The sequence below is a fragment of the Chiloscyllium plagiosum genome, chromosome 31 (genome assembly GCF_004010195.1).
Source record: "Chiloscyllium plagiosum isolate BGI_BamShark_2017 chromosome 31, ASM401019v2, whole genome shotgun sequence".
Lineage (NCBI taxonomy): Eukaryota > Metazoa > Chordata > Chondrichthyes > Orectolobiformes > Hemiscylliidae > Chiloscyllium > Chiloscyllium plagiosum.
Genome location: NC_057740.1, coordinates 34,345,614 through 34,359,948, shown reverse-complemented (window position 1 = coordinate 34,359,948; position 14,335 = coordinate 34,345,614). Strand labels below are relative to the sequence as shown.

Sequence of the window (14,335 nt, the reverse complement as noted above, 5' to 3'; positions counted from 1 at the left end):
TCACACTTATCTACATTGAACTCCATTTGCCACCTTTCTTCCCAGCTCTGCAACTTATCTATATCCTGCTGTAACCTGATACATCCTTCCTCACTGTCAACAACTCCACAGATTTTCGTATCATCCGCAAACTTGCTCACCCAACCTTCTAGCCCCTCCTCCAGGTCATTTATAAAAATGACAAACAGCAATGGTCCCAAAACAGATCCTTGCGGAACACCGCTAGTAACTGCACTCCAAGATGAACCTTTTCCATCAACTACTACATCAACTACATTTTGGAATGCTCCATCCCAGAGTGCTGTCACTGAGCAGATTCAAGGACCGAGAGTGTGGTGCTGGAAACTCGGCTGGCCCTCAACTCTGATCTGCAGTACTTATGTTCTCCCAATTAAGCAGCTTCAAGAAATAGTCCCCAGAAGTCAGTTGATTTGCGACATCAAGGGGATATCGAAATTGTACAGTTAAGTGGCATTGAGGTAAATGATCAGCCATGTCTAATTGAATTGAGTGCCTATTCCTGACCATTCATTCTTATTTTTCCCTAGCTTTTCTGCCAATCTTAAAACTATGTTCTTCAGCCAGTGGAAACAGTTTCTACTCAGCCAACATCCCTCAGAATTCTGAACACCTCCATCAATGCTTCCCTCCACTTTCTTTGTTCTAATGCAACCAGTTTCTCAGGTCTCCTCCCATTGCTGTACTCCCAATTTGGTGAATCTGTTCTGTGCCTTTATCAAGTTGAAATAAAAAGGGACAACTTTATTAAGTCCTCCTTGAAGTGTTTCTGCTATTGGAGCTTGCCTGGGCTCATTCCGGGAGCATGATAGAAAATACAGACATAATAAATGGCTTAGACAGTGCCTTTCACATCCCCATGATAATACAAAGCAGCACACAGCTGGAAGGTTATTTTTGAAATGTTTTGATACAGGCAAATGTAGCATGCAATTCACCCACAGCAAGGTGTCACAGGATACTGACCAGCCAACACAATCTATTTTGGTGCTATCCCTTCAGCAATAAATTAATGCTGACTGGGACTTGAGGACAATTGTTGTTCAAGTAATGCCATGGGATTGTATTCTTCCTCTCACCAGGCACATGGGACCTCATTTTCAATTCTTATACAAAGAAGAAGACACCTCCAACAATCCAGCACTCCCTCAGTGCTGCATGGAAACATCAGCCTGGATTGTATATCAAGTCCTGGTGTGGAGCTTGAATCCATAACCTTCTTTCAGGCAACAGGGCTGCCACCTGATTAAACGTACCTCAAATGACCCATTCTTGTGCCATTTCAAAATTAATCATGCAAACTGAGCAACCCCAGAATTCACAAGTTCATAACATTATCCATTGAAAGCATTCTATCCAGCTGTGGTATGGCAACTGCTCTGCCCAGAACCATAAGAAACACAGCTCAGTCCATCACGCAAGCCAACCTTCCATCCATTGAGTCTAGAGTGCGGTGCTGGAAAAGCACACAGCAGGTCAGGCAGCATCTGAGGAGCAGGAGAGTCGATGTTTCGGGCAAAAGCCTCACTTTCTCCTTCCATCCATTGACTCCATCTATACTTCTCTCTGCCTTGGGAAGGCAGCCTACATAATCAAAGACGCCTACACCCCGATTATAATCTCTTCCAACCTCGTTCATCCGGCAGAAGTCACTAAAGCTGAAACAGACTACCAACAGATTCAAAAACAACTACTTCCCTGCTGTTATTAGACTGCTGAATGGAGCTCTCAAATTTTAAACATAATGTTGATCTTGCTCTTTGTACACATCTGTGCAGCCGTAACATTATAACCTTCACTCTGCTCTCTTATCCTAATGCACAGTGTGTGGTATGACCTGTCTATAGTACATGCAAAACAAAACTTTTCACTGTACCTTGGTACATGTGACAATAATAAATCAAATCAAAACAAAATCAAACTTCCAAACATAAATGTTGAAATTGCACAGCGACTTAAGCAGGTTCTAAAGGAAAAAGGTTTATTTTCAGGCAGAATTCTTTATCAATCTTAAACCTAACCATGACATGACCCTGCCCCAATGATGGAACTGAAATAGCACCAGAAACAACTGAAAACAAAATGTTTTTTGAGTAGCTTTGTCCCCAGGTGTTGCTATTAACAAGGATAAACTACGAGCATGTCAGCCGGTTGGGGCAGCTGGCAGGTGCACAATAGGATGGTAATGACATTGGTCACCATTTTTGCTTAACATGGACCACACTAGCATGATGAAAGCAAATGATTATAGATGGCACAAGTTTAAAATAAAAACATTGTCTCACTTTCAATTCAAAATAATAACTCCATTACCTTCTCCACAGATGCTGCCAGACCTGCTGGGTATTTCCAGCACTTTGCATTTTTAACATTGACCATACCAAGATTCATCCCTGATATCCAACAACTGCTGTCAATGTTGTCCCACTCTTGCCAAGTCTGCCTCACAAGAGGCAACAGATTCAACAGGACAGGAGTGGGAAATATTACTGAAGGTGGTCTCTCCAGTATGAATGAGGGAATGAAGTGCCACTGAGTACTCTGTTTTATATTGCACACCTCACAATTTTCCTTCACATAAATAATTGATAATTTGGTGGATGGAATACTCAAGACCACCATCATCTTGGCTGCAATTTCTTATGTAGAAGCTGAAAGAACACACATCTTGACCAATCCTCACCCTGAGCATGATCCTGGGGGTATGTTTAAATTGGCATTATTCTAGCTTGGTGGCATGTTAGTTTTAACTCTGGTTGGTGGTTAGGCAGGCCAAGGGAACGGGTGCAAGGAAGCAATCCATTTCACCGCATTTTCCCATTTCACAAACCGACAGAAGAAAGCTGTTGGCATTGGTATGGCAGAGTGACAGGTGGCAATGAAGCTTGGCTGCTGGTTTGAAGCAGGAGTTACACAAGTTGCGTTTGGAAAATCTGAATGGATATGCAGCAGATATGGAGGCAGTGCTTAGAGTATCGGCATGGGGCTAATTTAAAGGGAAGTGATAGCGTAGTGGGCACATCACAGGACTAGTAAGCCCAGAAGTCCAGACTAATCCCAAAATGGCAGATGAAGAGATTTGAGTTCACTTAAAACCCCAGAACTTTAAAAAAGCCAGCCTACTGGCGAGCATATTAACTACTGTCAATCATCAGGGCAAAAACCCACTGGTTCACTAGTACACTTTATGAATGGAAGTCCATAACTTTATCTGATCTGGCCTACACGTGATTTTCTTGCACCTGCCCTGTGGGTTATTAGGGATAAGCAGTAAATGCAAGTCTGGCCAGCATCGCTCACACAGAATCCCTAGAGTGTGGAACCAGGCCATTTGACCCATTGAGTCCACACCGACCCTCCAAAAAGCATCCCACCCAGACTCACCCCACTACCCTTTCCTCTAACTATGCATTTCCTATGGCTAACCCATCTAGCCTGCACAGGTCTGAACACTATGGGCAATTTAGTATGACCAATCCACCTAACGTGCACATCTTTAGACTGCGGGAGGAAACTGGAACAACCAGTGGAAACCCACACAGATGCAGGGACAAAGTGCAAACTCCACACAGTCACCCAAGGCTGGAATGAACCCAGTTCCCTGGCATTGGGAGAAAGCCACGCTAACCACTGAGCCACTGTGCTATTCTAGCATCCTATGAACAAATTCTTAAAATTATCAATGAGATATAGCAGGCTATAGTTGGAGTCAGCTCAGAGACAGTCATTCGGCCCATTTAATCTATGCTGGCGCTTCTGCTTCACTCAAGCCTCCTTCCAACTCATTTCTCACCTAATCAGATAGCCTGCTATTCCTTTCACTGTTGTGTATTTTCCCATGGATGTGTCAATGCTATTCACCAGTATACCCTATAGTAGCATGTTCCATACTCTAATCATTCTCTGATCAAAGAGATTTCTCCCAAATTCCCTTTTAGATTCATTAGTGACCTTATACTTTAGACCACAGACTCTGATCTCCCTTTCAAGTGGAGGTGTCTCTGGTTCTGTGATCTGGCTTGTCACGGGGACTCCACATCACTACTTCCCAGTTTCCAAACATGAGCATTCCCAATACCCCAACCCCTCAACTGTACATAGAATTGCACCAATATTTTCATTTACTTTAAAACTCTTTTTGCATTGAAATCACGATTGCATCTAACATTTAACTGCACACTTATCTCAGTCTAACAAACTGAGCCTGTTACAGGCTGTGATCTCAGTAAAGATAGCATAATTTTAAACAGCTGCCCATAGCAGTGCCTCAATGATTCAATTTGATGGGCCCCATACATCCTTCATTCAGAATATCTTTCTCTTGGACTGAAATGAGCAGTTTTAATAGTTTTGATTCCTTGCCAAGTGCGAGTAAGATTTATTGGGTCCAAATCCAGATTTGTGTGAGGCTTGCAAAAACTTGGGGGAACAGTGAAATCTTTAACTAAAATGGCTGTGGTGCCAGATCCGAATGAGATTGTCCTCTCTGCAATTTGGGAACTGTACCTCTGGTAATGTTCTCTAATTTACAGTGGGCTATTTTAACACAACTTTTGCTCTGATTATAACACACAGGTTAATAACTTCAGTCCAAAAACCCAGAAGGTTTTTAAAATATATTTTCCAGGATGGGCACATTGCTGGCAAAGCAATGGTTGACCTGACAGCTGAAGGCACATAATGAGAGCTGAAGTCATGTCGAAACCAGAATGAGGAGGAGTGGCAAGTTCAATTCCCTGTGGAGCATTACTGAACCAGTTGGGTTTTTACACCAATTTGGCAGCTTTCAGGGTCATTTTTCTACCCCCTCCCTTTCATGAGACCACAATCTTGCCAGATTTGTTTAATTCGATTATCTCAATTTTTCTTTGCTGCAGGATTTAAACAGTGGATCACTGATCCAGTATCTGAACCACTATCCCACTGGACCCCACCTGTTAGCCATTGCAGCATCTGAGGAGATTAAACAGCCACTTTGGACTAATAGATCACATCTTTTCTCAAGGATATGATATTGAGGTTCTTTCTGTTACTGTTTAAGAATCGACTTCTCTCGTTCATGTGACAGGGAGGAGAGCAATCTGCTCCTTGATTGTCAAGTTAAGAAAAAGGCAAGCAAAATCATGTGGGTTGGAGCAAGGGAAGTTATGGCATACGTGACAAGTGATTCTCAATGAAAATCAGGTTTGATGAAAGATTCAAGATGATGAAGACTAACATGCAAGTTAGCAAATCAATACAGTCCTTTATTTTAAAATATGTGAAGGAAATTGGTGATTCAAATCTATTGATTAATAAATGTCTCAGTTTGAGACCATAAATAAAACTAACAGGAGTTCAGAAAGGGTTTACAAGGGTGTTGCCAGGGTTGGAGGGTTTGAGCAGGGAGAGACTGAACAGGCCGGGGCTGTTTTCCCTGGAGCATCGGAAACTAAGGGGTGACCTTATAGAGGTTTATAAAATCATGAAGGGCATGGATAGGTTGAATAGTTATGGTTTTTTTCCCCCCAGGGTTGGGGAAGTCCAAAACCAGAGCGCCCAGGTTTAAGGTGAGAGGGGAAAAGATATAAAAGGAACCTAAAGGAAAACGGTTTCACGCAGATGTTGGTGCATGTATGGAATGAACTGCTGGAGGAAGTGGTGGAGACTGGTGCAATTATAACATTTAAAAGGCATCTGGATGGGTACATAAATAGTTTAGAGGGATATGGGCCAAATGCTGGTAAATGGGACTAGGTTAATTTAGAATGTCTGGTCAGCATAGACAAGTTGGACTGAAGAGTGTATTGTACACTCTGTGATTCTATAAGTAGGCCATTCAGCCCCTCAAGCCTGCTCCACCATTCAACAGGATCATGGCTGATCCAATACTCATCATATCCATTTTCCCCTTAATCTTTGATTCCCCTACTGATCAAGAATCTCTCTCAGCCTTCAGTAATCACAAGGACACCACTGTGGGAGGTTCAACCCAGTGAGAGAAGAAATTCTTCCTCATATCCAACTTAAGTTAGAGCCCCTTTATTCTGAGTCTATATCCTCTGGTCCTATACTTAGGTCCGAGGTCGTGCATCCTCTCAGCAGTTACCCTGACAATCCATTTAAGAACCCAATATGTTTCAATGAGATTACCTCTCGTCCTTTTAAACTGTAGTGAGTCAAGTTCCAACCCTTTTAGCCTTTGCTTATAAGACAATCCCCCCATACCAGGGATCATCCGAGTGAAACTTCTCTGAACCAATGACATAATAAATTTCCTTAAATAAATGGCCTAAAAATGCTCTCGGAAATGGTGTCAGCAGCACCTCTAACAGTTGCAGAAAGTCTTCCCTACTCTTCTACTCCAAGCCCTTTGCAATTAGTGAATGTTCAGCAGCATTACTTACAGCTAGACATCTTTCACCAGAAAGTCAGGCAGTGAAGGACAGAACTGAAGCCTAATCTTTGCATGTGTTGTAGTCTTTTTTCAAAACAGAAGCACCTTTTACAAACATGCACCTCCAAACCCAACAACTGGTTCTGCATATAGTAACATGTGTGAATTCCACAGTTAATGTCCAACACCAGAATGCAATTCAATAGGCAATCATGACAACACTAACTTATGGTTGTATAGCACCTTTAAAGTAATACATTTCCCCAAGATGCATCACAAGAGCATGATGGAATATAATATGATATCTAAAGATCCCATGGCACTGTTTTGAAGAAGAACAGAGGAGTTATCCTGACCAACATTTATCCTTCCATCAACATCACAGACTATTATCTGGTTATCATCACACTGCTGTTTGCAAGAGATTGCCATGCAAGGTCTGAGTGCTGTGTTTCCTATGTCACAATAGCAGCTACACTTCAAAAACATTTCATTGGCTGTAACAAGCTTCATAATATCCATTAATCATGAAAATGCTACACAAGTACAAGACTTTCCTACCAACGTTTTTTAACATTTCTTTTCACCCAGTGCCTCCAAAATAGCTCAATTGGTTTATCAATTAAATGATATTTGTGGGATCTTACCGTGTACAGCCTAGCTGCTGTCTATACCGACATAACACCAGTTGCTATGCCTCGCAGACAGTTGTGAGATCTTGCTCTGCGTAAAGTGGCCATCACATTAGCCTCTACAACAAAAGTTGGAGTTGTATTGCTTTGGAGGATAAGCACTTTAGGTGATGGGGCATCATATAAATGCACATTCTTCTCTTCCCACCATCTCTCACTTCAGTCAAACAAAACCACAATGTCTTTCTTGCCCTTGACCCACACAGGACACACTTATAGAAATCCATAACTTAATACACTTTCACGGGTTTGATGTTTTTTCTGCAACTATAGTATTGCAATAATTCCTCTTTTAAAAGCCATTACTCCATCAATGTTGCAGCAGCAGACGGTTGATTTGCTAATGCTCCTGCAGCCTGAGTAAACAGGGATCAAAGATCAGCTGATTTAGAACAGATGAAATTGATTTGAAATTGACAGGGAGATCAGAGGGAGAAAAGGGAAACAGCAGCTTTAATTACCCAGTGCTAAATGGATTGTGGTCTGCAGTGTCAGGGCCCACCAGCATAGATATTTTTGATCAACCTGTTTTTATATGTTACTACAAAACCCTGGAGCTGGTGAGACTCAAACCTAGGCCCCAGTACTCAGTGATAGGGTTGTTACCACCGTGCCACAATAACCCTCTGGCCCACCAACAAAATGGGGATCTCAGATGGTGTCCTGTTAATTAAGTTAACAAAAGTAATCAAATATCCTGGCAATCTTTTTCAGTCAGTGGTGGTTTTCAAACTCAGGGTGGTAGAGAGGAGGAGCAGGGCTCTCTTGTTGATTGCACAGTTCACTCACACGTGGTCATTTCAAGTTTACACACTATGCGCACCCAGGGCATAAAATACCAGAACTTCCCGACCACAAAAGTTAATGACACAGGCAGCTCAGTATTTGTGCCCTGGGGGCCCTGCGATAGCACCTGACTCCTCCCATTTTCAGTCCCCTGCAATAGCACCATCCTATTATTTCCACATTTGAGAACGATACACTTTTTCCGTACTTCCTTATTCCAAACCACCCCCCAACTCTCAATTCCAAGCTGGAAATATAAGTTAAGATGTCATAAACAATCAAATACTTCCCAGCCAAATAATACCTTTTAAAGGAATGGAAAAACCTGCATTTATATAGCGCTTGTCGCACTGAGTGGCTGTGAAAAATGTACTTTACAGCTGATGAAGTAATTTCAAAACTAAAGTGCTGTGACTTTGGCAATATGGGAAACACAGTAAGCTCCCACAAAGAGCATTGTGACAATGAAACAGATACTTTGGTTTCGTGTGATGCTGGTTCAGGGATAAATTTTGGACTGGGGATAACTCTCCAGTCCAGCTACAAAACAGTTTCATGGTATCTCTTACCTCTATCTAAGAGAGATCAAATAGGGCATTGGTTTAACATCTCATCCAAATTCAATGAATCATTGATTCCCTACAGCGTGGAAGCAGGCCATTCAGCCCATCAAGTCCACACTGACCTTCCAAAGAGCATTTACCCTGACCCCTCCCCCAACCCATAATCCGGCATTTTCCCCATGGCAAATCCACATAGCCTAAACATCCGTGGACACTACAGGCAATTTTCCATGGCCAATCCATCTAACCAGCACATCTTTGGACTCTAGGAGAAAACTGGAGCACCTGATGGAAACCCACGCAGACACAGGGGAGAATATGCAAACTCCACGCAGACCATTCAGCACCATCTCCTTTCTGAGACATGGACTTCTGTATTCAAAGTCTGGAGTTGAATTTGAACATGCAACCTTTGACTTTTGAGGTAACAGCACTACGACTGAGCCACAGCATTCATCATTAAGAAGACACGCACAGTGACTAATTTGTGCACAACAAGACCCCAAAAAACAAGCAAAAGCAATTGATCTGATAAGTTGTGTTTTTGGCTGTGTTGACTGGGGGAGAGAGTTTTAGCCCAGACATTGGTAGAACTCCTTGGAGTTACTCAAAGAAAGGGATGAAATACTTCTACATTAAACTAAGCCAATCTACTAATTATTGGTCACCAAACTGACTAGAAGGGTTGATGGAAAATCTAGGAGCAATAAAAGGAATTTAATGGGGCCTTCAATACTAACATCTACCAACTCCAACACACTCAATCCCTATGAATGACATAACAGCTCAACTGCACATTTAATCTCACTTTTTTCATTCATTATCAGGATCTTAGCATTGTTGACTGGGCCTAGATGTCCTTGAGAAGTGGTGGTGAGCTATCTTCTTGAACCATTGCATTCGGAGAGGTTACACTCACAATGCTGTGAAGGAGGGAGTTCCAGGACTTTTGACCCAGTGACTGAAGGAACGACGATATATTTCCAAGCCAGGAGGTAGGTGGCATAAAGGGGAACGTACAGGTGATGGTGTTCCCATGGTGTTCTGCTGACTTTGTCCTTCTACATGGAAGTGGTCTTGCCTTTGGAAGGTGGTTCCTAAGGAGACTTGGTGAATTTCTGGAGTGCCTCACGTAGATAGTCCACACTGCTGCTACTGAGCGTCACAGGTGAAGGAACAGAATGTTTGTGAATTTGGTGCCAATCAAGCGGGATGCTTTGTCCTGGATGGTGTCAAGCTTTTTGAGTGTTATTAGAGTTGCACTCATCCAAGAAATAATATTTATTCCATCACACTCCTTACTTGTACCTTATAGACATCACACAGGTTTTGGGAAGTCAGGGGGTGAAGTTCGTCACTTCAAATTTCCTAGCCTGACCTGCTCTTGTAACCGCAGTACTTTTGTTACTAGTCGAGTTTGGTTTCTGGTCAGTGGTAACCCCCAAAATGCTGATGGTGGGGGAATCATTGATTGTGATGTCATTGAATATTAAGGAAAGATGGTTAGATTCTCTCTTGTGTTCTTTCTTAGATATCAGCAGTTCTTTGTTTATTTTATATCAGATTCTCTTTTGTTGGGCATCATTACTGCCTGACACTTGTCACCTTAAGCCTGGATATTGTCCAGTTCTTGCTGCATTCTAGCCTGGAGTGCATCAGTATGTGAGGAGTCATGAATGGTGCTGAACGTTGTGCAATCATCAGTGAACATCCCCACTTCTAACATCCTGTTTATGAGATCTTACGGTCAGTCTCTGAAATTAAAAACAGGAAATGCTGGATATACTCAGTAGGCCTGGCAGCATCTGTGGAGAGAGAAAACACCTGCAAAAGTGAAAAAAAAATCTTAGAAGCTGGAGTAGATTAATTGGTCCCATAAGTCTGCTCTGTCACTCTGTAGCATTATGGTTGATGTGATAGTTGCCTCGCTAGTCTACTCCTTTTATTCTTTTCAGTCCTTGGTCAATCAGGATCTATCTAAACATTATCTGGGTGCTTCTGACCAGAAGTGACAGCCCCTTAGGGCTCACCTCATTGAATCAGTGAACTCAGCAACCTGTAACTTCAACTCTTTCTCTCTGCAGATGCTGGCAGTCCTGCTGAGTATTTTGAGAATTTTCTATTATTAATTAGGGCGAACAGAGACCCTATATGAGAGCTCCAGGTCTCAGGGCCAATTAGTTTTTTTGGCCATTATATAAGATTAGATGCTACAGCAAACAGCACAGAATCTGTGCACAAGCTGTCTTTTGCACTGTTACGTCAAACAGCAATTTCATAACATTTTAGCTGCATGCCTGAACCCACCCATTATGAAATACTCTAAACATTACAGATGCCCAAGGAACAGAAGAGAACTTCAGCGAGTTTTAACAAGCCTCTTGAAGGTGGAAGGCTGAGGGTCAAGTTTAAAATGGAGCCTCCAGAGTATGGGGTAAGATGATGAAAGAAATACTTAATATTTTACTTCAAACCAATAAGTATTTTGTGGTTAAAAAACAGGATCCGATGGGAATGAAGAATTATAAAATAATAACTATAAGTATATTCTCAGACAGAGTAAGATCTCAAATGAAAACCTTTTCTGGCGTATTATTGATTTTAAAAAGTATTGTTCGATAGAGTTACACACCTAACCGGAAGTCATTCACCTTTTGATTCCTCCTTGTTGAATGTTGAAACTCTGTTTTGTTTCACTCCACAAACCTCAACAACTGAAGACAGTATGCTATTCGCCTGCAGAGGAGAGGTCATCACCATTCTAGCCCATTCCTCACCACACAGAGTCCCAGCACTGGCCTAGGTACTTTGTTTAGGGTTGGTGGCATGGTATAAGATTCCCCATCCCTAGTTAAGGATGATTAAGATCGATTGCAGCACACCCTCCCTGTTTTGCTTGTGCCACATCTTGGCAGAAAATAATGAAATTATTCTTTAAATAGCAAACAGAAGCAAGGCCAAACTGAATCTTCAGGAGAAGCAGAATTAAGAGGGCAAGTCAGATTTGGACCAAGGTTGCGGACATAATGCAATCCTCATTATATAATTAGAACCTTAGAAGAATCCCTACAGTGTGGAAACAGGTCCTTCGGCCCAACAAGTCCACACCGACCCTCCGAAAAGCAACCCACCCAGACCCATTCCCTATTAGTCTACATTTACCCCTGACTAATGCACCTAACCTACACATCCCTGAACACCATGGGAAAACATAATTTGATTGGTAATTAATTAGCAAAAATTACAGCAATTGAAGAGAGTAGTAGAGTTGGTGAGAATTACAGTGCAGCCCAAAGTGATAGGGGATGCAAAACAGAGACTCACAGCACCATCACTAGCAGGAGGCTGTCATTACAATGTGGCAACCTTTATGCTGGCATTATAAATGCGTGGACGACTGGGATTTAAAACTGAGAAATGTTGATCCAAAAATGATGAAAACACAAAGTAAAAGTTTTAGACAGCAAGTGCATTGTAATAAATTAGGTACATGATCAGAATCCTTCTTAAAGACTAATATTGCAATTTGTTATTGTGAACCAGGAGTACAAAGTGTGCTATGTTATCCACTTCCTGGCATTATTCTCACTAAGCATGCTTAGTAACATCAGGAGGCCATTTCATCATTCAAACAAGCTTGTTCTGCCATTGATTGAGGTCAGAGTTGATTTGTTTTATCACTGCATATACCTCATCTATCCATCAGTGCCTTCAGTAGATTTTTGGTAACCAATCTCAGCTTTAAAATCTATAATTGAGCATTAATAGTTGTTACAGAAGAGAGTGCCAAACCTCTGCCAACCTTTGTGTGTAAAACTGTTTCCAAATTTCATGCCTCTTATTTTTAGACTGTGCCTCCAAGTCCTAGAGTTCTCAAACTGTCTGAGGTTGTTTCCTTCCATCCAGCTGATCTGTTCCTGTTAATAATATTGAAAATTCAATCAAATCACAATTTAACCTTCTGAATTCCAGGGAATAAAACCCTAATTTGCAAGACCTTTCTCTATAATTTATCTCTTGGTTCAAATATAAGCTCCTCTATTAATGTACTGCTCATGGAGCCCAGACACAGTTTCACCTCGCACCCAAACAGCACCATTTCAAGACCACTAACCTGTGGGGCATTGAGTCTTGGTTAAGCACATCCTGACTTCAATTAGCACTATTGAGGGAACCTTCCAAGGATTAGCAGCCAATTTATGAATTCCTCACTCTTACAACTAAGGCAAGGGCTACATCACTAAGAAACAATTGGCTTCACAATATTATTATTAGTGCACATGTTAAGGACGAAAAAAATAGGATTTGGATTAGACCATTTGAACCTTTGAGCCTCCTGCACACTTCAATAAAATCAAAGTTAATCTCCTACATCAACTTCTCTTGCCTGCATTTGCCCCATATCTGTTAATAACCAAAAAATCTATTGATTCTGTCTTGAATATACTCAACAAATGAGCATCAACTGCTGTATGGTATAGAGAAATACAAAGTCTTGCAATTATTTGATGCAGAAATTTCTCCTCATCTCACCCCTTATTCTGATTCGGTGACCCCATGCTTTAGGTGCACCAGCCAGAGCAACAATTTTCTCAACATCTCACCTGCATAAGATCTTTAAGAAATTCATGTATTAATTAGATCGCTTGATATTTTTCTGGACACCAGGAAACATACAAACAGGCGCACATATACATTTCATGCATATACTTGCATTGTGAGATAGATGGGAAAAGTCAACTTGATTCTGGTGTTATATTTACCACAAAACATTAACCCAAATGTTAGGCAACAATTTCCCGGGACAAAACCCATGTTCAAAAGGGCGAACTTTCAACGAATGTTGCAAACCGTGGCCAATCCGGTTTTAATGCAGTAAGCACACAGAGATTAACGATCACTGACAGTAATTTCTGACAAAGTTATTTGGCTACATTTGTATGAGACTATGACTCAGTGGTTAGCCCTGCTGCCTCACATCACCAGGGACCCTGTGTGGAGTTTGCATATTCTCCCCCTGTCTGCATGGGCTTCCTCTGGGTGGTCCAACTTTGTTCAACAATCCAAAGACATGCAGGTTAGGTGAATTGACCATGGCAAATTGTCTGTAGTGTCCAGGGATGTGCAGACTAGGTAGATTATCCCTGGGAAATGTGGGATTAAAGGGATAGGTTATGGGGTTGGATCTGGGTAGGATCCTTTTCGGAGGGTCAGTGCGGACTCAGTGGTTAAATGGCTTCTTTCTGCACTGTAGTGACTCTATGATATGGGGGGCAATGAAGTGGGCAGTTGAGTCCTGAGCCCATTCCAATCATTCTTGGATCTTCCATTATGTCTTTGGAAGAACACCAACATTTTTATCTCAGACCAAAGTGGGCATTCTAAGTGGACTGGGTATTTGAGTGTTCCCCAAATCCCGGCTCAACTCCCTTCCTACCTGCCAAACCAAAAATTTGACCGTACCAACCAACAAATGTTCCTGGCTGCACATGGCCTATTTATTTTAATGCTGGGTACCTTTATACATTTTCAAGGGGAGAATGCACAAGGAACCTGCTTAGTCCCTTCATATATTTTTATATTACCCTGCTCAAAGATGTTAGTACACTGCTCTGGAGGAGGTGGGACTTAAACCTGGACCTCCTTGGACAACACAATAATACTGCAATGGCCCTGAATGACTGGTCTCTTCGTGGTTACTACACAAACATATTCAACTCAGAAGGTGCGTTACCATCTACCACTTAAACCAACTCTACCCTTTATTGGGAGCCGTTGAATCTCTGGTATTTGTCAGCTGCATTGTTTCATTCTCTGGCTGTAGATATTTGCCAAAGAGCAGCGGTGAAACGGTTAACAAATCTCACACTCACTAAATGGCTTAAGCACATCTCAGTCCC

The 14,335-nt window shown here is 41.8% G+C and overlaps 1 protein-coding gene across 1 annotated transcript in view; it reads right to left on the bottom strand.

Annotated features, from left to right (window-relative positions):
- The window catches only part of LOC122565055 (ephrin-A5-like), a 218,003-nt gene extending 208,530 nt beyond the window's left edge, over nucleotides 1-9,473 (bottom strand). Inside the window, exons 1-2 of the mRNA XM_043720685.1 lie at nucleotides 9,456-9,473; nucleotides 7,042-7,085 (exon numbers count right to left, since the gene is read on the bottom strand). Of these exons, the coding sequence (XP_043576620.1) occupies nucleotides 7,042-7,085; nucleotides 9,456-9,473 (62 nt within the window). The remainder of the gene's footprint in view (nucleotides 1-7,041; nucleotides 7,086-9,455) is intronic.
- Between the last annotated feature and the right edge of the window lie 4,862 nt (nucleotides 9,474-14,335).